This window comes from Pseudonaja textilis, chromosome 8, assembly GCF_049901715.1.
Source record: "Pseudonaja textilis isolate UNSWEBS1 chromosome 8, rPseTex1.2, whole genome shotgun sequence".
Lineage (NCBI taxonomy): Eukaryota > Metazoa > Chordata > Lepidosauria > Squamata > Elapidae > Pseudonaja > Pseudonaja textilis.
The window spans coordinates 53,038,120-53,063,426 of NC_141997.1; the positions used below are offsets into that span (position 1 = coordinate 53,038,120).

The following is a 25,307-nucleotide window of genomic DNA, read 5'->3' on the forward strand; positions in this document are numbered from 1 at the left end:
TGCAAACGTGAGTAGATAAATAGGTACCACTTCAGTGGGAAGGTAACCGTGTTCCACCGGCCTTTGGCATAGAGCTGATCACGTGACCATGGAAATGGTCTTTCGCTAACACTTGTTCCCTCAATGAAAAAATGGAAATGAGCCCTGGAGCTGACACAATCGGACAGGGGAAACCTTTACCCACACCCCTGGCTTCTTCAGGAAGACCAACAAATTAAACGCAGTGATAGTGGTGGCAGCGGAGGTGGGAACGCCCCATCCTGCCTTATGGGGTCACCGTCTCCATCTTCTTCTGCCGCAGCCAGATGCAGCCTGAATATTACCTGCATCAGTTCTGCACCTTCAGTTTAAAGTCTATTTTGCCCTATTTCCGTGATAAAACTCTTAAAAATAAAATATGCTTTAATAATATTTTTAAAAAGTAGTAGCCATATTGGGCCTGAGAAATAAAAATCCAAATTCCATGGAGGCAATACTTTTATTTGGCTTATTGAAGTGTATCAAATTTGCAAGCTTTTGAAATCCCAGAGTTTCTCACCAGGCAAGATTAGCGGAGAAAAAAGGCGGACGACTGAATGCAACACGGCTCCGTGCGTGAGAAGTCCCGGCTGACCTGTCTGCAGGCTCCCCTTTCTCCCATCGGAGGCTCCGATGCCTTTTTGAGACCAGCTGTGCCCTTTTGCCCTTCCTCCCTCCTAAAACTTTGCATGGTGGTGACTGAAAACACGGCTTAAAATAAGACCCAGGTGCACACACGGAGCTCTCACAACTTAATGCTTTTTAACAGGTAAGAGAGATTCAAAAGAATGATCTAGAGCTTTGCTTCGCTGGGGACCAACAGGATGTTCTTCTTCCAAACAACAGAAGGAAAACAGCCGCTTTTGTAGCGTTGATCCTCCCTGACTCCCAAGCTCTTGAACGACAGCAGGCGGCTGATAAGATTCAAGCCTATTTCTGTCCGAGAAACCACTTTGGAGAAGGCTAACTATTTCAATCAGGCATATAAGTAAACTGGCATAATATTGGGGGATATCTTGATTTCTCTACCCGAGGAATCTCCTACAGGAAATAAATGCTTGCATAGTTACAAATGGGACTTTCACTGTGACAGCCAACACCAGAAAAGCGGCTATTTGTTTCAACCCAGCATTTCTGTTGTTTGAAGGCAAAACATCCCAGAAATGCGGCCAGCGATTAATGGACGCTCTGAATCCTTATAATGCGGAGCTCAGCGTCGTGAGCTGCCCCCCTCCGCCCACTCCCCACCCACCCATAAAGGGGACATTGCAGCCCAACTGCAGGAGGGGGTTTCCTGGTCCGGGTAAAGGAAGGAGAGCAAACGGAGGGATGGGGTAGAAGTTCTAGGGGAGGTTCAGCCCTCCAGTCCTGTCTGCTATCTTACCTCCAACTTTGGGGGAAATTTAAGCTGGTTGACTATAGAAAGAAGTTAAACAAGGAGGAGGGAAGAGATCCATATCCTCCCGTCTTCTTTCCATCTGGCAGAAAACGAATGGGTCCTCAATCTTTAGAGATTTGGGGAAGAAGGGGATTCTTTGGAGAAAAAGCTTAAGGTCCAGTTCACAAGACAGGGATATAAAATGGGCAGTTCTAGAATTTTCCCATGCCCATATGTATGTGAGTTTCCATGAAGTCTATATTAAAGTGACATAGTACGATTTGTGGGTTTTATTGGCATAAAGTCTATTTTAAGGTGATAGAATACAAGCTGTGAATTTCCTATCTTAAAACCGCCAGAAACCTCACAGTGATTTTTGTCAATGGCCACCAGAAGGCTAGTGAGGGGCCCCCACGGCTCCCTGTAGCCCCCCCCCTCTGCTCCCCTTCCTTCATGTCCAGCTTCACCAGCAGAGGCTGACCAGCTAGGGCCCTCCTGGATGGCTGATCCCTGGCCACTCAGAGTGAGGGCAACAGAAGGTAGCTAGATCCAGGCCTTGCCTGGCCTGGCCTTTCTTTCTTTTTTTTTAGTAGTTTTGCAAATGTACACATTTAAAAAAAAACATGCTAGTTTTTCTTCACCACTGTGTTGCCAACATAATAAGCAATGGAAAACAGAAATGTGAAATGTGGACATATTTCACTTCAAATATATTAACCAAATATAATTCAATTACAGTTTCAAAACCTGATGTTATACTCCAATTTCTCTTCAAATCATACAAAACCTGATGTCTGAACTCAGAATTATGTTTTTGATCATGAATAACTGAGTCGTGAGGTATGAATTCAGGTTGCTCCAACCCAACCCTTAGGCAGTCAAGTTGAAGTATTTCTGTGTTGTACATCAAATGTACAGAAAGGTCATTAATAGATTAGAATTGTTCAGAGTAAACAAAAAAGTGAATTCGCATTACTACGTTTTCTTATTCTACAGTTGATCTTAGCAAGAAGGCCGAGAAGTGATATTATTTTGTTATAATTGCTGTGCAAGTGGAAAACCTTTTGGGCTTTCAGGTATGCAGAGTAATTCTTCTAAAACAATAGCAAACCCCAAAGGCTCTCACAATACGCCTTCAACCGCAAACTCTTCGGCCGAACCCGTCGAAGCATTCTCCATAGTGGCAGAGGCGCTCATCTCCCTTTCAAAGTTTGAGTGGGACCCATCCACCTTTGGCCTGTGAATATCAAGCAGAGCTGAGTCTGGGCAGGGCGGACCGTCAAAAGATCCCAGGCAGGCGGCCCCTGGATGCTCATCTGAAAGCGACCCTGGGGCCTTCGTGAACCTTTCAGAAAGCCGAGCGGAGGACGGGAGGGTCGGGACAGACGCCACTCTGGGCGGGAGAGAGCTGGGAGCCCAGGCACGAGGGGAAAAGGACATCTCTGAAGTGGGTGTTTGAGACGAGTCCCTTTTGGAGGAAGGAACTGACACTTGGATATGTCTACCACTTTCTGGGTCATAAAACGTCTTTAACTGAAGAGGTAAGTCTACAATGAAGAACTCCCCTGAATCTGGATCCTGGAGCAGCTTCCGCTGAGTGGCAGGCAAAGAGGCCATGGGACTTACGGAGAGCGGAGCTTGGTGCTTTATCAGATCACATTTTGGGGCAGTCAAGGGAGAACCAGGGCAGACAAGAGACTGCAGAGATTGGACTGGGGTCAGGGATGGAGCATCTTCATTCTGGGCTAGAGTTTCATCCTGAAGCTTTTTCTGTTGCGCTTCCACCTTTTTCCTCCTACTTGCCAGCTTTTTTGCCCTCCGTAATGCCTTTTCCGTCTTGGGTGGCACCGTTGGGGGTTTGGCTGTTGTCCTTCCCATTTGACTTACCAGCTGGAGTCTTTCATTTGTCCCCAAAGGACTTTCAGCATCTCCAGGGAGCTGACTCGTTTGTTCTGGGTCAAGTTGGGGTGTTTTGGAAGGCTTGTCCAGACTTCCTATGGCTTTGTATAGTGGACAATTTGCTGCTTTTTCAGTCTGCGATATGTTGACATTTGCAGTTGTATCTGGCAATGGACCCATGGAAGCTGGTGGCATCACAGTATCTGACCAGGGACTTTGCAGGGCAGAACCTACTGAGTCACTCAACAGAGATGGTGGATATCCAAAGGCATCCCTGGAAACAGGAGAAGAAGCGTGGTTCTCTGCTACAATGGGGGACTTTCCCTCTTGACTTGTTATTTTTTTAACGCAAGGGCCTCCTCTTGATCTGGTGAAGACACGGTTCTTCCTATAATGTATCCTTTCTCTTACAGGGGACCTTTCCTCCCTTTCCAAGTCTAGATTTGGCTGAATGGCAGAACTGGACCTCAGCGGCCTAATTCTGACCTTCTCTTTGGAAATAGATAATTTCTCGGGGCTTTTTAATTCTCCCTCTGAAAACACTGATAAACAATCCATTTCCTCAGAATCTGCCACCCTAGGAAAATTATCCATTCCTTCACTAAAGCTGTGATTTGCTGTTGGACGACTCTTGCTGGCCTCTTGAGAGCCCCTGCTCCCTTGGAGAGACCCCAACCCATCCTCCTCGGCATTCTTGGGGTTCTCCTGGGCGTTTGGAGTGGCTTCTTCACAGGACAAGGACCTGAGCAGAGGCAGCTTGATCGCCTTAGTCACCGGGGGCGACTTAAAGGTGTTGTCCTTTATGGTGAACAGAGTGGGCCTCAACACACTCGATGTAGTCGGGGTCAGGGGCTCTCCTGGCTTGCTTCCAGCTTCACTGTCTGTGCTTTTCCAGCTGCCGTTTTCCTTCTCCTCTTGCAGGAGTTCCTCCTTTTCGTTCTTCTCCTGGCCGGTTTCATCCACAGCAGACTCACCGTTGCTAAGAAGGTGGTCATGCGAATCTTTTTCCTTGGCTTCCTCTTTGCTGCTTTGCTCTTCTCTTCCGTCCACGTCATTTTTCCTCCTCTGGCTCTCCTGGAGACAGGCTTTCTGGAAAAGCTGCATTAGAGAACGGGGCGTCCCCTGAAACGGTTGCTCGGCCGTGGCCACCACAGGTTGCTCAGTAGACCTGGGGCTTCTTTTGTCCTGGGGGTCATTTCCAGCTGCGGAGCTGGGCTGAGTTTCAGGGTTGCTTGTGTTTTCTTCGGCTGGATGAAATAGATTTTTAGAAGCTTCATTGGCATCTTGACCCAAAGTGACTCTTTTATATTTAGGTTCCTGCACGTCCTCTTGGTGTACGGCTGCCACATCTGTCAGGTGAGGTTTGGATGAAGCAGCAGGTTGAGTTGTATTGTGTTCATGCACAGGAATCATCTCCACGTCCTCTGCGTATACAGAATCACTTTGCTGCAAATGGTTCTTACTTTGATACTTTAAAATACCTGCCCTCGACTTAGACAAGCTCAACAGTACTTCATCGCTGATAAAATTCTCATTCATACTGGTGAAATTGTCCTTTTCCTGAATGTAGCCCATTTGTTCAAATATATTAACTTTATCAGTACCGCCAAGTATTTTTTTATGGCTATCATCCAATGCACTGGTTTCCATAACAGTTGCGTTCAGTTGGACCTGCTCTTTCACCTTGTTTTTGTCTTCCAGGGCTCTCAGGAGAGGGGAGGGGCTGTAAGTGCTTTTCACACGTTTCCGAATGTCTTTCAAGTTAAACAGTAAACGGGGCGCTTTAGACTTGTAATCATTCTGAGAATAAAAGGCCCTCTCCTCGGGTTCTTTGGTTGCTCCAGCTTCCAGTATGAATGGAGTCACCACCAGTAGCCGGTTTCCCAATGGCCCTTCATTCTTAGGCTTCAGGGGTGGGACCGGAGTCAGCAGGGCTGACATGCTAAAGGAAGGATCAGACAAAATCACTCGTGACTCAGCCGCAGCTGTTTCGGCCAAAGGGGTGACCCCAGGTGCATCTTTTATTTCTAACACTTTGGCTGCCCTGACTTCTGCCAGTTTCACTCTACTAAGAGTAGTCTTTTGTTTCCTCCAGGGTGGTGGGCCACCATTTCCTACCCTAAGTGCAAATTCTGGCTTGGTGGTTTTCTCTGCCAGTTCAGCAATGGGTGGCCCCAGAATTCCCTGCGCATCTGTGCGGTGGACGGCTGCTTCCGGAGGGAAAGAGAGCAGAGGAAAAGGTGATGGGGGGATTGGCGCCTTGGACACTGGAACAGAGGGGGACACTCTTGGTGGGAAAAGCATGCTAGATGTCGGGGAGGTTGGAGAAGGACTCTCGTACACAGGTGCAAGGACCTGGGGTAACCGCTGTTGGGCAACCGTAGTTTTTGCATCAGCCGGGGAAGGAAGGTATACCTCTGCCAGGGGCACTGAAGCGAGGGAGGCTTTGGAGAGAGGCTTTGGCAAAGGGTCATCGGAGGAGCTTTCTTCTAGCACGAAGGCACCTACTGCTTTCGGCTCAGAAACGCAAGGCTTCACCTTAAAGAAAGGTGTTTCCTCAAAGTATCCGAGGCTGCCCTCCGTGAGCATCGTCCCTCCCGTTTCAATTATTCGTCTATGGTGTGCATTCCATGACTCAAAAGCGCTGTTTTCACTGTGGAGAAAGCTACTTTTTCTGGCAACTTCTTTCGCTTTCCCACTTCTGGTTTTCACCATCTTGTTCCAGATGCTGAACTTGGGTGTATTTGAAACCTTTGCCTGAGGAGGCTGAGAGGCAGGAAAGCTTCGATAGACCAGGGGATCCATTTTGCTATGTTCTTTGCGTTTATCGCTTGGATTTGCTTTGCTTGGACACGGGTCGGGAAGTTCAGAGATCCCCTTTTGGAGGTTTAAGATTCTTTTGTCACCCCAAAAGGCCATATCGTCTCCACATATTAATGGACATTCTGTCAAACTATTGTTTACCGGCTGCCTGGCTATCAGTAGGGAGACCTGATTGTCAACCTTATCAAAGGTCTTTATCAAAGAAGACACTTTTGAGATATGTGTACAGTTGTGCAGATTGGACAATGGCAAATCCAGCTTTCTTCCTATGCTTGGGTTGACTATAGAATACTTTTCATCCTCGTGAGTTTTGGAGTTGTTAGAAACTTTGGAAAGTAGGAATGTTGCATGCTCCGTTTTTGAGAGTTGCTTGTGGAAGTCGGTGTTTCTCTTGAGGGCATAATCCCAGGGGCCGTGAAAGAATTTGCTAGAGAACTGATGGGAGGCGTTGGGTGGCCCTACAGGATCTGCCTCGGTGTAAGGTGTTTGGAGCTCAGCCACGCACAGACTTTTGAAAGCTCGGTCAGTGAGGCTGCACACTTCTCTGTCGGTGTCGTCCAGCAGGCTTCCAATGCTGGAGGAGTCACTCTGTCCATCCGCTTGTTTCTTATTCCCCTGCATGGTCCATAGGAGTCATGAATGAAGTGCCTGGGGTCGACTTCGGGAGCTACTGTTTCTGGAGCATTTTTCACAACTTGGGGTTAACTTTTCTTCAGTAATCTGCAATTTTATACTCATTTCTCATAAGGAAGCACAGCCTGCAAATTGAACATACATAAGTTTACATTATTGTATTAGAACATAACTCAATTGCACGTAAACCTTTTCAGTTTAATTTCCCATTGATCCCCAATTTAATCTGATATTCTAGAATTACTAGGTATTAAAATATGTATATATTATGTATACATAAATAGTTTTGAACTAGAAGAACCCCACAAAACATAATTAAGAGAGAGATCAAGAGATTTTTAAAATGGTGCTTAAACTTTCATAACTCTCCCCGCTCTCTTTCTCCAGAAATTCTTTTTTTTTAAGCCAATTTTTCTTTTCCCCTCCGAAAACCTGAGTTGTACTGTTATTAGTCTACTTAGTTTGGCCTTGTAGAATCTCTTTCTCACTTAGCTCAGCCAGAGGGAGAACCCGGCGTGGGCGCAGGGGCCCGGATGGCCTTTGCAGGTTTCTATTTATAATTTTATGCTACGGATTCTGTAACAGGAACCATGTCGTGACCCAACAATGACGATGCCCTGTCTCCTTTGAATGTCTAATTGCCCCCTGGATGCTTGGCCTCTTTCTTCGGGAAAAGTTATTTGCTTCGTGATTGACATGCTCTCTGTATAATAAAAACCTCCGTTCATGTGTCTGTGAAGTTTTGCACCCAAACTTGTTTTTGTTTTTTTGCACAAAGTGTTCCGTCTTTAACTGTGTATTCTGAATAAGGTGTGGTGGCAAGATAAAGTGGCTGGGACTTGCTAGGAATTGGGCTCTGATTTAGCAAGTCCTTCCAGCTGAATGAAAGCAAGATCCCGAGCGACTGCCTGGAGTACGTTTGACCCTGTACTTCCCGAAGGAGGGGACAGGGCACTGAGGTTTGCTAGGTGCCACCTCCTGGCTGGTGAAGGCCAGTCTACTGTTGGATCCAACTAGCAAGATCTTCTTGGCTAAGAGAAGTAGGTGATACCACCAGGCTCCTCAGAGGCCTTCACTGCACTTAATTTCATTTTAGTTTTTACACTGTCACGCAAACACATCCTTAAGTGGCTCTTAAAACTTGGCTCTTTCCCCCCAGACCTCGGCTGGAGTGCAGGTGTGAAATGACTGGTCTGTTGTTATTTTTCCAGGGGCTTGTTTATTTGTAATTTCTATCACACTGATTAAAAAGGAATCGTGTGGGAGATGCAATGAGAAGAACACTTCATGTTTTTTCTGCCAATGTCCTAAAATTTTGGGAAAAATTATTACATAAATGAATTTTCCTGAGATATCAGACTTAATATTTTTGACATCTACATTCTTTGGAACTACGTACCGACCCTGGATATCCTGCGTGACAGGAAGGGGTTCTCGGGGGCCCTTCCTTGGGCCCTTCAACACAGGAAAAAGGCAACTAAAAAGGCCCCTGCTCTTCCTCAGTGGATCGAAGACCTGATGTTACTTCGACTTACAATTGAGTCGGTTCCACAGGTAGATTACATATAGATGATTACGGTTACTATAAATACGGTCATCCTTTATTGAAATTGTTATACCCAAATTATATTCATACATAAGAAGTCACTCCATGCATATATTTTTTACCGCATTGTTTTCTTTCTCTGGCTTTCCTTTTTCTTTCCTTTTGTTATTCTCTTTCCTTTGTTCTGTTTTATAAAGGCAAAACAAATAAACAAACAAACAAAAAAAGCCACCAGGCAACATGGGATGCATTGCAAATCTCTATTATCTCCTTTAATATTTAATTTGGTGCTAGAACCCCTGGAGTGTTTAATAAGATGAACTGGCGATGCCCAGAAAAAGCCCAGCCCTGAACTGGAATACAAATTATGGACTCTGGGCACTTCTTCAAGGGATTATAAAAATATTATATTTGTTGAAATTGTATCATTGTTACAGGAAATATGCCAGGTATTCAAAAATCAAACATTACGCAATTGGCAATAAGGTTCCTAAAGATGTGAATTTTGTGTTTGTTGCTTGTTCGAGATTTATTAAATAGTGATTATACCGTAATTTCTATGAATTATAATTTTAGAAGATATAAACAATTTAAAATACATTGACTAGATGAAACGAGTCATCGAGATAGGTGAAGGTGCACCTATGCTTGCAGGAAAACAAATATTAAAATATATGTCTTTATTTTATACGGTTTTATTTGTTAGTTACATTTATAGGTCACCTATTTCACAAAAAGTGACTCTGAGTAACTTTAATAAAATGACAAATATCTATAAATCATTATAAAAATATTTTCAGAACGTTGTTGGCTTGGTTCTACTTAAATGTTTTTAGCTGCCTGGCAAATTAATGGTTGTTTTGTAATGGAAAGAGGAAAAGCAAAGGCTAGCTTTGGGTTCAACTCCAGTCAGGACAGGAATGCTGACTGGGGAATTCTGGGAGTTGAAGTCCACAAGTCTTCAGGTTGCCCTGGTTGGGGCACACACACACACACACAGACCCCTCTCCCGCTCTTGCCCCACCCCGGTCTCAGCAGCTGCGGTCTTCAAGGGAATGGCCTTTACGGGGGCTCAGTTCAGCCCGGGGGTGCCGAGAGAAACAAAGGTGAACCCAAATGGCTCTTGTCACATTTCAACCTTGTGTAGGTTCCCTTTGTGTGACACTTGTTTTTATTAGGAATAATCAATAATTGCTGATCTATTAATTTTTGCAATTTATCATTTCCGCCCACGTTCCACTCATTCTGATCCTCATCCTTCCCGCTAGTTCCATGTTCCCTCTTCCTATTGGACTAGTTTCCCATTTTTCAAAGTACTCATTTTTAAAAAAAAATAATTTTTAGTATTTTATTTTTATTTAATTTCTCAACTGAAAGTTTACTTCACATTTGTGGCTAAGGGTGAAATAGATGTTGCATTATTAAGTCTATTTGCTAAAATTCCTAATTATGCCACAAATTGTTCCAGATCAATGCTTTGAACTTGAGCAACTTGAAGGTACGTGGACTTCAGCTCCCAGAATCCTTCAGTGACCATGGCTAAGGAATTCTGGGAGTTGCAGTCCACATATCCTGCGGCTGCCCAAAGTGAAAACCGCTGGTCCAGGAGCCTACACTGACTTGATTCCTCCTCCTCCTCCTCCTCCTCCTCCTCCCACAACTTAGTGGTGCTTTTGTTTAGTTTCATATGGTGATGTACACCTACTAAAACTGCAGTACCTGCATTAAATCCTGATGTAATTTTGCTAATTCTAAATTAATAACTTATATTGTTTCTCCCTATATTCAAAATATTGTTGTTTTAAGCAGACATTGTTTGTTAATTGGTTTATTAAACCAATTAAATCAGTATTGTTCTTTATCTGTCATTAATTATACATATGTGCTTACTAACTGCTGTTCCTTTACTTATATCATTCATTTTATCAACCTGTTTATACCTTATTTTTCCTGTCACAATATTAGCACTGCCATTTTAAGACTTTTCAGTGGTTTTAAATATTTCTTGCAATAATATAGCACATTTACAAGGATTGAATACGCTATTGAAATCATCTGCCATTCCCATTTCCTGGCTGTTTTTATTTCCTTAATCAGGTTAATTAAAAGTTGGTGATGGATCTGGTGCATAAAGCAATAGCATTGCTGTAACAAGAGAGTAATCTGTAATTGTTACTTATAAAACATTTTTATTGGATGCTGCAGAGAACGTTTCACAAGAAATGACTTTTCTTGCTACAGGAAATGGGCTGGGAATAGGGATGCTTACATACAGTAGGCCTCCAGTTTCTGCGTTTTATTCTGACTTTCAAAGGATTGCCAAGGTGACGTTCTCGTTTTTGGTCTCCGAGTTGTATCTCCTCTTAACTACAGAAGGCAAAGTAGACTGGGAGAAAACAGAGAACTTTTGTGTAGGAGGGAGACTTAAAACTTGATTCTTCCAGCACCTTCACCCTTTAAGGAATCTGGTTAAGAATATATACATATCCCTTAATGTATGGATTTAAAAGCATTTCAAAAATTATTTAAAAAAATAATAGCTCAGATTTCTGTTAATTCCAACTTTGAAGGTAGCTTACAACAATAAAAATGCAGCATATTTTAAAAAAACACCCCCAAAATTAATGCAGTTAAATAAATCATCGCAATAATCAGCATTTAAAAGCTTGCCTAAAAATACCGATGAATTCTGGGTAAGTAGGGGTGAACCTTTCTCCACAGGGAGCCCACCCACTCCTGGAGTGGAGAGAGTGGGGTGAGACGAGGCGGGCGGAGCCTCTTGGCCTCTCCTGAGGGCCTAAGCGGGGAGGCGTTGTGGGGAGAGAGGCTTTCCCACACAGGAGCAGCTCCTGAGCCCTTCGGACGAGGGCGGCTGGGTGCTGGGGCCCAATGCCGGTCTTTGGCTGCAGCAGCCCTTCTGCCGCTGCTGCTCCTGGCTCCGCTCAGGGGCCTTGGCACTGGCTGCCCCGCCTTGGACTTGACCCCCTGCTGCAGGGCCCAGTTTACCTACAGGCAGAGGCGCAGGGGAGACCTTCGAACCCAGGGCCAGCAGGGGATCCAGGAAGAGTCCCAAGTCCCAGAGTCTTCCTGGGCAAATGCAGCCCCACCCAGAACCAACTTCACCTCAGGCCCAAAGAACAGTGACCTCAGGCTTGCCTTGATTTAACTGGACTTGCTCTCCCTCAATTCTCCCTCCTTACTGAGACCGGGGGGACGGGACGGGACGGGGGATGGGGATATTTAAAGGCCTTGACGGTGCCCTCAGAGTTGGTCAGCAGGGAGCAGCAGAGCTCAGCCTCCTTGCCAAGGATGCGCCCACCATGGCCTCCCGCTCCAAGCTCTGAAGGATCTCCCTGGCTGGGTCATGGAGCACAGGAGACACAATGACCCGGACAGTGGAACAGTGGGCCTCTGGCACCACCTTCTGGGGAAGTCCCAGCAGGAAGGGCCAGACCTCCTGAGGAAGAGGGATTCAGCCCGGAAAGGAGAGAGGAGAGGGCACCAAAATCGGCTGAGAAGGACCGTCGGTTTCCCCCTGGGAGTCGTCCACTGTGTCCCCAGCAACACCTTGTGTGGACCTGGCCCAGAGACACCCAGATGGCACAGGACCTAAGAGCTCACCCTTTTCTCAGTGAATTTACTCCAAAACACTTCATAATACTAGTTTTTAATTAGAAGGAACTTCCAATTTCATGCATAGCACATTTATGCGTGAAATATTGTATACGGTGGCCGCCCTTGAAAAAGGGTGCAATACAGCAGGGAAAGCTGAGCAAAATGATCCGGGGCGCCAACCGATCACCCTCCCCACCAGGAAAGGAGGCCCCTTTGGCTTGGACCGAAGGCACCTGGGTGTGTGTGTGGGGGGTGACTGGGGGCTATAAAATCAGGCGTGGCAAAGACGAAGGAAGCAGGGAAGTAAAACCAGGAGCCTTTCCGGGGATGCTGAACTGGGAGGAGACTCTGAACAGACGGGGATGGTGAGAGGGGGAGGAGAGAGGAGAATTCTTGGGGGGGGGGGGGGACACTGTTTCTCTGTCTTTGCAGAAAGTGTCCTTCAAGATTTTCTGAGCAGTTTGTCTCGCCTGCTTTGGGGCCGTGGCTGAAGGGGTCACTCTGACACCTATGAAGCCACGACTTTGGCCTCAAAACTCTTTGCAACAACAGAATGTAATCTGGCATAGAACATAAGACGGCGACGTATTTTTTTCCCATATCACTAATCAGGACAGGCTTCATGAAAAGTCCTCTGCTCTTTTGTTGTATGTCTGGGTAGTATTCCCATCGAATTCCTACGCTGGTTTTTGGCCAAGACCAAAGCTGGCAGTAGGAAAGTTTAATAGGGAAAAATGCTAAAATTAATTTCTACAACTGAAAATTAATCTTGCCCATCATGAATTGCTCAGTGCTTTTGCTTTGCCGTCTGTTTGAAAATGGCCCCTGCGGTGAAGGCTTCCTTCCTCGCTTGCCTGCCTAGGAGAAGGTCACAGGTCAACCTGGCCTATTGTAGGGAGAACCTGCCTCTCACCTGCAAAGGGAGAACTTACACCGGAATCGACTATATTTTTTTAAAGCCCTCGGCACAAAGAATCTTGGGCAGGGATGCAAATGGCCGGGGAGGGTTTGGGCCAATCAGTTGGTACCAGGGGAAGGAGATGGATGGGGCAGAATTCCTTCCGGGGTCGCACAATATAGATGAATTCAGCTCCAAGACTGATAAGCTCTCCCTAGTTTTATTCCTTTGCATTATAAGGAATGAGAGCACATTCCTTTATACCCTCAAATGTAAATTAAATACAATTTCCTTCAAGATCCCTACTTCTTCAATTATTGGCCAGTTGTAAAAATGCTTTAATTTCCCCCCCTCTCAGTACCATCCCAATTTTAGATTCAGTCTTTCTTTATGGACAACTTTCAGATATATTTGAAGTTTGGGAAATACATGTGACTTTTTAGGCTACAGCATCATTGGCCGACATCTTTTGGTTTTAAGGAAGTAAGCCTTAGGCAATGGTTATATCTGTACCCAGGTCGTTCTTACCTGTTGTGCTAACAGACACTGTGGGAGTTTTGATCTTCTCATATTCTGATTGTGACTCATCAGTAAGGATGAGTGGAAGTTGTTTGGAAAGCTTTTCCAAGCTACATATTTCATTATATTCTGTAGATCCTTTCAGTCTGCAAATGAATAAACAAAGAAAAGAAATAGATGAAGTTGTAGGAAATAAGGCTTGTTATTAAACGTACATTTGTCGTTCTTCTCCTACTGCTTTGATTGGCAGGAACACTCCCCTAAGCTTCCTTTTGGAAGACAGAGACACTCAAAGGATGCCCATTTCACAGAAAAGTCCCATCAACTCCCCGAAGCTGTTTTGCAAAGCAGCATGGCCGCCACAGGAAGCCAGAGAGGACGTAGCTGCGCCTCTTGCTCTGGCCTGCATTGGTCCCTCAGCGCCTGTACGTGGCTGTCAACGCCAGAGCTTTCCACCCAGCCGCAGTGCTCCCTCCTTAGGAGGCTGGGAAGGGCCACTAAAGCCATGGGGGGAGGTGTCGTCATGTTGGAGGTAGGGATTGCTTAGTTGAGGACAGGACCCCGGGGGACACGAGGCCAGAGACCTCCTGCACAGTAATGGCAGCTCCTCCTCCTCTCGTGGATTCATTCTTGTTTTAAAGGAGGAGGAGGAGGAGGAGGAGGAGGAGGAGGAGAAATAACAGAAAAGAGACCCAGAAGAGTTGTTTTCTGTGCTTTTAGGTGGTTTTTAATTTCCAGACTAGTAAAAGGTGAATTGGAACCCAGAGCGACTCCAGGAATGAGGAGCTCAGAAGACTCATCGTCCCCGCCCGGCTTCCTCCTGCAAAGGGGCTCGTCCCAGGCCCCAAACAGCAGCCCCCCCCCCCCCGATCAGTCTCAGCCATGGCCAGCGGGCAGCTCAGAGGCACACAGACCCTCAACACCCATCGGCACCTTCTGCACAGGTCAAGGAAAAGAGCCTCCCAGGGCTGCTGACCAGGAGTGGAGCTCCTTCAGTTTGGGGAAGGTTTGAGGGGGGGCTGGGCGGAGAGCTTAGATGGGGGGACCGTGCTGGGCAGTCCTGGGCTGGGTTAGGCCAACCGGACCGTGGCTCCCTGGGAAAGCTGGATGTGCTCCAGCCGGTCCTGGGTCTCTTCCACAACAGGCAGGAGGCGGAGACACCCAGAGGCTTCTCCCACCGCAGCTACTCGATGTTGGGGGGGACGCTGTAGCCGTCCACCTCCGGGGTCAGAAAGGCGAAGGGTCAGGGTATCAACGCCCCGTCCTTCCTTAGGCAGCCCCCTTTCCCTGGCTGAGGGCTTTTCACCCAGGGAGCAGCCTCCTGCGGCTTCTCCTTCCTTCCACATCGCTCACTGATTGGTTGTGGTGAACTCTGCTTCTACGGAAACCATCGAAGAAACTTGTATGGCCGTATAAACAGCGAGGCGAAAGTTGCGGTCTGGCCTCTTGGCCCGTCTTCATCCTGCATTTTTATTTCTGACGCATCTGAGATTCTTCCATGTGGGGACCCATCCACACGTCACCTTTCTTGATCATAGTTCATGCATGAAGCTAGTGCAGGAATCATTACTAGCAACGGCCACTGTGGGAAAAGACCTCCTGAATTCAGGTGATGCTTTAGACCCCAGAACCTTTTGCTAAATCCACCAAAGCCGTCGGGCTCTTCTCAGACTTCTGCACATCAAAAATGCCGGTCAAAGAAGAAGAAGAAACCTGCCTGACAGTCTATCCGGGTGGGTCGGCCTTCTTTGCCTCTCGCTCATGTGGAAGTTGGAGGCAAATGACTGGAATGGAAACAAGAGAGCATCCTGGCTGGATTTACAATTCGGAGGATGAGTGATGGAGCTGAGGCCACTCTTCAAAAATTGGTTTGCCCCGGGGCTGTGGAAGAGGCTCCGGGATGGATCTTGTTTCTAAGCTGCATGAAATAAGACACGGTGTGTGACGGCCAACCATTTTAAAGCTTCGGAGGGCTTACAGTTAAGAATACACCAGAGGATTCGTAAAAGCCAGATTGTTTCACCCACCACACTGGAGGAAAAGCAGCACAGATGCTCTCCGGAACAATTGCCCCAAAGTCCACCTGGCAGCTCTTTGGCCCATCACCTTCTCTGCCCATCCAAATGCCCTCAACGGAGAGGCTGTTGTGGGGAAACGTTGAGGTCCCGAAGGACAAGCAGAATATAAGTCGAACAGAGAAATCAATACAATATTGGTAAACGGCCCCAGAAGAAACCTTGCCACCTCGCTTGGGCCAATGTCCTTCTCAAAACTCTCCAGTTCTTCTTCTTATCATCTCTGAGTTGGCTGAAGGTTTTCTTCCTGGAAAGGCTCACAGGACTGAAAACATTCTACAGGCGATTTGGAAAGGGGCCTCCACGAAGGCGTCTTTTTGGAGAATTGTGTGCCAAATCTTAATTGTTGTCCCGGCCAGGGAATTTCTCTTTAGATCCAGGCTGGGGGTCTCTTTCATGAGCTTCCCCTCATTGCTCCTTGTCCTGCTCCCTCGGGGGCTTCAGAGAAGAGGTTGACCACCACCACCCCCGCCACTCTCTGCAGCATCTGCACCTGCTTTTACTTTAAAAAGAAGCTTTTCTGTAACAGCCCCTCCTCAAGTGTTGGGAAGCTGCTCTCATGCCTCCCCGCTAATTCTTCTCTTTGGTAGGCTAATTCCCAGTTCCCTCCACCGGCCATTTTCCAGTTTAGCCCCCAGGCCCTTCATCCTTTTCAGCAGATGTAACCGGGAGGAAGACCACCCCCCCTCTCGCCCCCAGCCCTTTTTCTGCCTGCTCTCAGTTCCCCAGGGTAGACTTTCCACGGCAACCTAAGTGGCGGATTCACTTTAGGCACCTGCCAGCCAGTTTCACGGCCTGAATGTCCTCAGAGAACTGGTAGCCGGTGAGCTTGACCAGCTTGACCAGCCTGCCCTGCAGCAAAGGCGGGTGGGAGCGTGGGAAAACTGGAAGCCCCAGGCCGGCACCAAAGTCTCAAAGGGGAGTTTGGCACAACAGAAACCAAACCACTAGGAAATTCTGGAATCCCACCCAACTCCCGAAGACCCGACCCCGAAGCCAAGCTGAAGCTCCTGTGGGGATGGGATGGGTGAAGTGGGCCTTTCCAGCCTGATCCATCCATGGCCAGAGAATCACTTCTGGTCAGTTAAAAGACCCGGATGCAGACAATAATAGCCGGAAGTCATGGTTGCCGTGACTGCCATCGCAGCTCTAGGAGACCAGACCGAGTGTGACTCCGGGCCCCACCTCTGAAACCAGTCCCACCCATTCAGGCGATGGAGCCACTGCGTAGCCCAGCGCAGAGTAACCTGCCCAGAGGTGGGGGGACTGACCCTCACCCAGACCAGGGAAGCCTCCCACCTCCTTCCGGTCTCTCTGCTCCCGAAGGCACGGAGTCTATCCGGCCTCCTTCTGGGTTCCAAGCCTGGCCTTAACCAGATTTTCCTTTCTTGCCTTCAGGCGCAGAAGTTATTTTCTTTGAGGTCAAGAAGTGAAACCATTGGCACCTGGTTCTTCCACACCCAGTCTAAGCACCGTGGCATTTCTGTTCTTCTAACACGCTTTTGAATGAAAACGGGAAATGTTGACTGGCAGAAAAGGACAAATCTCATGCATCGAAACAGGGGACTTGAAGGCCTCGTGCCGTGTTGGCTTCCTTCCCTTGTGAAGACATGAAATGCGGTTGGTGGAAGTGATGCTTCCAGTGTGCCGTGGTTATTTTTCTTAGCCCCTGATATGCCCTCGATAGAGAGAAGAAAGTCAGCCTGCAGCACCTTGGCCAGGCGCTAGGAGGGGGCAATGTAGCTCTGCTGTGGGCCCAGCCCTCCTGGGAGGTGGGTGCCGCATTATGCAGACCTCTTGGCAAGGGTGGCGGCTGGGTAAAAATAAATCTCCTCTCCGCTTGACCCTTGAACTCTGAGCACTGTAACACCTTTTAGGTAAACATCCTAAAAACAAACTCGAGAGCTCCACCTTATGAACGGCCCAGGGCAGAGCGCAGGCTGGGGGAGGGGGGTTACGTCTACCCCCCTAGGCTGGACAGAGACCTGGTCTCCGGCCTGGGACGAGCTCGCTTGGGAGCCCCAGGGAGGCCTCTCCCCCGCCGGGAAGGTGCTTAGCAAGAGGCAGGAAAAGCCGGACACTGCGCTGCGCTTGGCTGCACCCACTGCATTCCTGTCCAGCGGGGATGAAGGGGCCCCCTGTGATGAGAGAGTCCGCCATACCTGGCCCGCTCCGCTGACAGGGTGGGTGGGGGGCAACCCCCCCTAGAAGAATTTTAACACACACACCCTCCTGGAGCAGCCTTCCGTTTCTTCGCATGGAGGAGGAGGGGGCGGTGATGGAGCCAGACTCCCCCTCTGCCCCTGACCCGAATGGTGAGGTTCTCTGCAGGTAGACTCCACCCCTGGAGCTGTGCGGAAGGACCCACTGAGCGGGTCGGTGGGTGGGTGGGAGAAAAGGAGAAGGGAGAAGAATTGACCATAGATCAAGAGGTTACTTCAAGAGAAAGAGAGTCAGAATAAAGCAAGATGCAAAAAATACTAAAATATTAGAGTGGATTTCTTGTGGTTAATTGTAATGAATTAAACAAAAAGTTGAATGGATAATCTAGGCATTTGGGGAATGGTTGGCACGGCGCAATACTTTACAATGCTGACAGTCCTTGTTCAGCAACCACAGGATGGCAACATCTGGCAAAGCAGCCACTAAGTTGCTAAAAGAAACAGGGTGGTTTTTTTTTTAGATTGTACATATCAGGAGATCAATTAATGCCATTTATTATAGTCCTGATCTTATTTCAGTCCTGGCGTAGAAGCTATTTAAGTCTCACCAGGAGAATGAAAACAGCACAGCATAGAGAGAGGGCAGCCAAAAGCAGCAGGGGTCCCGGGGCAAGAGAAAGGAAGGAAGAAGCAGAGGTCCCGGGGCCAGGGGGGGAGGGGTGGCCTTGGTGGGCAGGGAGCAGAACGGGACAAACTCGGGCTGTAGGAAAAACCCTAGCCTCACCTCCAGGACTGTCACGGAATCACAAGACACAGAAAGGAAAGGATGCAGGTAGAAACAGAAGGCTCCTACTGTTAGATCGGGTAGATCGGTTCCCACAGAGACACCAGACCAAAAGTGATCATTCAGCTCTTTATTGTGTATATAGACCAGTACAAAACCTGCGAGCCGCAGCAACCCTTTATACAGGAATTGCTTGCAGCTCGGCGGCCAATGACAGGGCTTTGAATCTCCCACGATCGGCTCGGCCAATCGCGGTTGATTCTTAGCGTGCCAATCACGGCCGTTTAGTTGGCCAATCAGGTTGCGGTCCGTGTGGACCAATCAGGGTTCAGGGTTTGGAGTATGCTAATATACACTTACGACTAGGATGAAATCAAACAATGGAGAAGGACCATAGAAAGTGACTGCATAACTTAAGAAAAGGCAAATAAATGATGTAGAGGGCATGGAACTGGCCAATATATGGAAGACAAGGCTCCAAAGAAGCTCGATGCGCTCGAGTGCACAGACCCGAAGGGCACTGATGATGTTACCTAGCTGGGCAATGAAAGGTCTGCAAGCCAAGAACCAAACTCGGAGAGCCCCACGGACCCCACAGCTCAACCCTGAGCTACAGAGATTCTCTTGATGTGCAGTTATTCATTCCTGACTTCAGGTCCGGCCATGTTCTGGCCTGGCACTCAGTTCAGTTAACTCTCATCTACAAAGTTTTACTTATGATTCGAATGAACCCGTGGCTGTTCGATGCGGTTCCTGAGTGCTGGCTGAATTTGTGTCCGTTTGGCTCTTTTCCTCCATCTCCCTGCAGTCCTGGCCAACATGAGCGAAAACGGTGATGTTTTAAGTGACCATTAGCCAAGCGAAAGGGTGGGGGGGGGGTAAGCGGTCCCAGCTGTCTTCAGGACAGGGGACAAAGAGCAGAGAGGTCAGCAGCAGCAGCCACCCTCATAAAGGAGACGATGAAACACGCAGAGCAAATCTTCTGGGCCTTTTCTGCACCTGGGCTTTCTTCCGTCTGCAGGTGGGCTTCCTGGGTAGATGTGGTTGCGTCTAGTCAGAAAGGAGGCTCATATAAGACGTGTGTGTGTGTGTGTGTGTGTGTGTGTGTGTGTGTGCATTTCTCCTCTCTCCTAGTGTTGCATTTGTGTTTTTGTGTGTGTGGTGTATGCCAAGCACAGAGTGGCACAGAGGAAGGAGGTTTACAACAGGGGAGTTCAACGACTTCTCCCGGGGGAGGTCTTGGAGAAAGATGGTAGTCTACAGCCTCCTTCTCCACAAACGCATTTTCAAACTCCTTTTGGAGGGGGGGACAATTGAAACACAGAGAGAGAAAAATGGGTCCCATTCTGTCCAGCTTCTTGACAGCAATTCTGCTGATGGACAGAGTCCTGAGTCCCATTAGGTAATTTCTCTTGAGTTGAAAAGGACAATAAATGGCTTCCTCACTATTTTTGCTTATCGATTATAGGATTTTTAAAAAAATCATTGCCTGGGCCAGAGAAAACAAAGAGGACAACAGACCTGAGTCACCGTAACAACTACCTGCAAGATCGTCTATGGCAACCCCCAACATCACAGGGGGAGAACGGCCTGCCGCGTCACTTCCCAAACTCTCTTCCTCTCAGTGGGAGCCTCAGTGGATGAAACCGAACGCCTGCCTGCCACGAGGCCCAGGGGGTCCCTCCCAGGAAGCAGGTGAAAAGGGGGGATTCTCGGTTATTCCTCTGACCTGGGGCTAACGTTCATAGGACCCCCTGAACTGCCAAATAGCCAGGCACGTTTCATCTTACTCTATGTGAAAACTCAGCCCTCTGGGCCATTTATGACTCAATGTTTCTTGTGGATGTTGAGTATTGCGTTAATTGAATAAGGAATGGTTTAATTGAGAGCACGGCCTGTAACACAACCTACAAGTTACTCCTTGCAGTTTATCCTCTAGAGATTTAAAAACTGAAAATGTTAACTGAAAATTTGCTTAATAGATAGAATCGGTGTTGGAAAATAGCATAGCCCATAGGAAACCTTTTGACAAAGTTAAGACATAATATACTCTTTCACTCTGGCTGTGACCATAGTCAACAATTAAGAATCAGAAGTCTTTGTGTCTGTGAAAAGTTGCCCAGAGAAATGATCGCATTCCAACTTCCAGGCCTGCACAACACATGACTAACCTTCATCTGCTCCCTGGGCTTCCTTCCAAAAAGGAGAAGCGTGTGCAGAACCAGAACGGAGGAAAGAGGGGCTGGAAAAAGGAGGCGACAAGAAAAGCTACACGCAGCTATGTTTCAGGAAAGGAAGCGGAACAAGGTGAGTGGGGAGGAGGACCGCCCGGTAGAAATTCCTGGAAAAAGTGAAAGAGAGAAGGTGGAGGGTGGTTTTCTATTCTGTAGCGTTTCAGGCAAGGAAGACGGTGGGAAGCTGGCGGGGGGGTCACAAAGAAAAGAGGAGCCGATACAGAACCAGGAGAGTCACGTGCAGGTGAAGGTATGGAAGTCAGCCTTGTAATTTGGGGCAGGAGGCAAAAGGCTCCCAGGAAGAAGCTCTCGAGTCCAGCAGGACATGGTTCATTGGCTGCCAGCACAATGGGTTTCGAGCAGACCGAATCAATGGTGTGAGGACAGGGTCCTTCTGGGCCAACATCCAAGGCAAATCCAAGCGAGTCGATTTGCTCTGTGAAACACGGAGGCTCTCTTCCTGCTCCCTGGACTGGTGGTCACCCCGGGGCCACCTCACTCTTCAGGGCAGCCACCCAGTAGGACCAGGCATTTCCCACCGGGATGATGTGGACATTCCCTGCCTAGGGAGCTACACTGGGCCCCTTCTGGCCCGGCAGGCGGCCTGTGGAATGACTTTGGCTGGACTCCGTTTGTTCCTAAAGCCGGGTCTTGGATATTTTAAGGTTGTTCTGTTCCGCTTTAAATTGGTAGTTTTGAGATGGTTCTTAAAATCGTATATGGCCTGGGGGGATGGAAGGCAATTAAAATATTTTATTCAGCACTTTTTATTTGTCTCAGTACTGCTCTTTTCATTTATTGAGGTTATAAACCTTTACTTGGTTTTCTCTGGTGTTAGCCAAACTTAAAAAAGATTTGCATGTCCAGCTCCGTAGACTAGATACCCTCTGGGTACCAACACGAACAAACAAAAAGTGGCATCAACAACCCCGAGCGAGCGCAGTTTGCAGTGTTTCAACTGGGGGGGGGGGGGACTGTGAGATTTGTCTGGAGGGTGAATGGTGGCAGCCTCCCTCCCTCCCTTCCTCCCCTCCCCTCCCTCTCTGCATGGAGTCACTTTCTCCTGGAGGGAGGCCAACGGGAGCAGTGGCTCATCCTTCCTCAGCAGGTCAGGCAGCCCTCCAGAGCCAGCTTCACTCCGCCATCATATTCTGAAAGTTTGGGGCTGGACAAACCCTCGAGGGAAGGCTGGCTTTCAGGCGGCCTGGCACCTCGGCTGGAGCTGATCCGTCTTTTGCCTTCCATCCCATTTAAAACAACAACAGCAACGGATGATCCTCCCTCCTTTCCTTCCTGAGTGACACAGGGACAGATACTTCAAGGATTTTCTCCACAGGGGTGGCGACCGTGAGAGAGATCCAGGCCTGCTTGTGGGCCACCACTGCAGCATGAGCCGGCCCTGGGCTGCAGCCGCCAAAAAGCCAGTGCCGTCCTGGGCTGCATCAACAGAGGAGGAGGGATCGTAGCCACGTCTCGGTGTCTGTGGAGGTTCTCGGTCCTCCAGGTCACCGCTCGTCCCAGAGGTGCTTTTTCCAAGAGGCAACAGGATTTCCCTGCTTTCTCTTTGAAGACGTTTCGCTTCTCATCCAACAGCTGAAGCAGCTTCTGGGATGAGAAGCGAAGCATCCTCAAAGATAAACCAGACAGTCCGGTTGCCTCTTGAAAAAGCTCACAAGGACCAAGATCACAAGAAGTGTCAGCCCTGTTTCATGCTGCACTTGGGAGACGAAACACTTGGCGTACAGTTTCCGCCTTCCAGAAAGAAAAGAGAAAGAGTGCAGAGAAGAGCCACAAAGCTGATCGGGGGCCTGGAGGCTCGATCCCAGGGCGAACGGTGGTGGGAAGGAGATATGTCTAATCTAAGCCCAAGGCAGGAGTCAGAGTCACACGGGGACCGTCTTCCAATACTTTTAGGGGCTGTCACAGTGAAGAGTGGGTCCTGTTCCCCAAAGCAGCTGAAGGCAGGACAAGAAGTGGCAAGAGGGGAGACGCTCCGATGGACAGCCAACCGAGATCAATCTAGGGACAATCAGCCAGTGGAACGGTTTGCCTCCAGGAGTTCTGGGGGCCCCATCATCACGGGAGGTTTCCAAGAAGAGGCTGGACCCCCATTTGTCTGGGGTGGAACAAGGATTCCTCCTGCTCGAGCCCCCCGAGGCCCTGCCCAGCCCTCTTAGTCTGTGTTCTACTTCTCAGCATTTCTGCCCAGGAAGGGAACCTCCTGTGAAGGCAGAGCGGAGCCCTGGGAAAGACTCTCACCGCCCCTCAAAGGGGCTAAGGAGGGGCCGATTTGGAGGGAGGCCACCCTGCCGGGCACCTGGTCGGACCCAGCCGGCCTGCATGCCGGAGGATCTGCCTCCCTGGGTTGTCTGTTGTTTTGTCTTGGACTCCCTGGATGGGCGGAGAGCGGCAGCCTCGCTTTGATGCCCACTGAACTAGATCCGGTGACTGACGAAAGGCCCTGTGCACAAAGACACAAATAGCACACAGGAGCCTAAAAGGTGCCCTGACTCATACTTGGAGCACTCTGCTCTCCTCATGAGCCTCAGCTGCGAGTGGGCTGTGCTTTGCAGCGCCTCATATCACCGGGTTCTGGCAGAAACCGTCTCTCCTTCTCGGAGACCTTCGTTCAGCTGTCATTAGCACCCACCAGAGCGGACACGGACACAAGACTCATAGCCTCCAGGAGAAGATGGGAGCCTTCGTGCGTTCGGTTTCTCCAGGGGGGCTCACACGTCAGGGATTTCCCGGTTGCTGCCAGGATGCGCAGCTTTGGCCGAGCCCAGTCCCTCCTGGCGGGTGGTTTGACGGCTTGTTTTGTGGCATTTGGTTTGTTCTTAATTCTCTGCAATGACACCAAGTCCATTTGCAGACAGACTTAAACAGGCCATAAACGCAGGGAATTAATCACAATAAAAGTTCACGAAGGAAAAAACAACGTTCATCTAGTAATAAATGAATAATATATTCTCGAGAGGCTGGAAGGTAACTTTCGTGGGGTCGGCCTGGAGTGTCCTCTCCCCCGTGAGTGAAGGCCTTGGGAAGACGCTCCCCGAGGGCCCCGTTTGATGGGCAACAGGAGTTTGTGCCTGGCTGCTTTCAAGAGAGGCTTCCCCAGCTGGTCTTGGGGGGGGAGGGTGGCAGCCCCGTTCCCCCCCGCAAGGGCATCTTCCCCGGACTGTGGGTAGAAAGGGCAGGAGAAGGAAGGAGGGCCTGCCTGAAGCCCCACGGGGGAGGAGGCGCTGGGCAAGCAGGGGCGAAGGGCTCCGGGGGCCCTGGGGGTTCCATCCCATGAACTGACAAAAGCCCCCTCCCGGGGGAGTCATGGATTGGGGCTCCAGTGGCAAGGAAAGCCAAAGGGGGCACCTCCACTTTCAGTTCATTTAGTTTACTCTAAACAAAGCAATTCACCTGGTGGGACACAAGTATCTTTTATACACCCATGTATGTGAAGAATATTAGCGCATACAGTTTTTCACACAGCATTTTTCCAAACCATGAGAAATTGCTCATTTACTTCTAAATCAAACAGTTTCAGGACATAACGAAATAAAACCACTGACAGTTGGATTTGAGAAATTCAACCGACTGAGAGGATACTTCGACTGATATGGGATAATTAACAGTCTCATAATTTTTTCCTTCACATTATTAGTGAATGAGAGTATTTAAGGGAAAGCAAGTTCCTGTTCTGACAAAATACGTGTCAAACGGGTCCCTCAACCTCAGAGATTGACAGCATTTAGGACCGAACGCGAAATAAAACCGTCTTAATAAGCGGAAGGGTCCGTTCCAGCCACGCTCTGGGGAAATAGGGCCTGCTGATCTCCGGGACCCCAAGCGACCAGCATAGACCGGTTGCCCAGGGCCTGGGCTCATAGCGGGAGAAATGGGGGCGGGAAAGGAAAGCCTCGGGGGCTGCCGGGGGCGGGGGGCGCATTATACAGGTCGGGCTCCTTCGGGGCCGGAGAGTCCCACCTGAGCCAACGCCTTCCAGGCAGACGACGCTCTACGGCCCGCGTTCCCCGAGGGGCTTCCCTCCCCTTCCTGGGCGCTCCGGCCCCGCTCGCAGCGTCCCTTCTTCTTCGGCCTTACCTGTGGCCTGCGGGTCTCCTGAAATCGGGGGGCGACGAGCGCGGCGCCGCCTGCGGCCACTCCCGGGGTCCCAGGCCCGCTCCGCTTCTCCGGACTTGGCTCACCCGCGACGCTTCCCGCCACTTCGATCCTTGGTGTGTGGGGCGTGGGGTCTTTCTTTGGGCTGGGCAGGAGGGGAGCCGGGCCCGGAGAAGCTGCGGGGCCAAGCGCCTGGCCGAACGGAGCCGGACGAGAAGCCCAAAGTCTCCCTGAGACGCACCTCCGTCTCTCCCGGGCGAGCAGAAGCCCGGGGTGGGAGGGGGGCGGAGGGGGGAGAGAGGCCGAGCTACGTCGCTGGAGAACCACGCGGGGTCGAGTAACAGGCAGCCTCTCCCTCCGGGGCTATTTTTACCTCCGGCTCGGCCGCTGGCAGCGCTTCAGACGAAACCCAGGGCGGGACGGGAGGCGAAGGTCGGGGCCCGCGGGTGGCTCACGCTAGGATCCGCGCGTCTTCACCCCCTGAGCCGCGGCTCGGAGGGCGCTGAGCCAAAGTGGCCACCGAAGGGCCCCCGAGGCCCCCGTGACTTTCGGGTGCCGGGAGGACGGCGGGCGTCAGGGTGACCGTTCAGAAATAGCGCCTTTCATCACC

At 49.3% G+C, this 25,307-nt stretch overlaps 1 protein-coding gene across 3 annotated transcripts; it reads right to left on the reverse strand.

The window, feature by feature from the left end:
• Positions 1 to 459: 459 nt before the first annotated feature.
• Positions 460 to 25,307, reverse strand: C8H10orf71 (chromosome 8 C10orf71 homolog). 3 transcript variants are annotated; one of them, XM_087938115.1, is made up of 5 exons: positions 24,680 to 24,980; positions 13,339 to 13,475; positions 10,571 to 10,683; positions 8,420 to 8,481; positions 460 to 6,876 (listed from the first exon to the last, which is right to left on the reverse strand). In XM_087938115.1, exon 5 carries the CDS (start codon positions 6,737 to 6,739, stop codon positions 2,519 to 2,521), a length of 4,221 nt encoding a protein of 1,406 aa, XP_087794241.1. In that variant the 5' UTR covers positions 6,740 to 6,876; positions 8,420 to 8,481; positions 10,571 to 10,683; positions 13,339 to 13,475; positions 24,680 to 24,980; the 3' UTR covers positions 460 to 2,518. The 3 variants fall into 3 exon arrangements, with proteins under 3 accessions (XP_087794241.1, XP_026576248.1, XP_026576247.1); XM_026720463.2 differs by lacking the exons at positions 8,420 to 8,481; positions 10,571 to 10,683; positions 24,680 to 24,980 and adding an exon at positions 25,071 to 25,307; XM_026720462.2 differs by lacking the exons at positions 8,420 to 8,481; positions 10,571 to 10,683.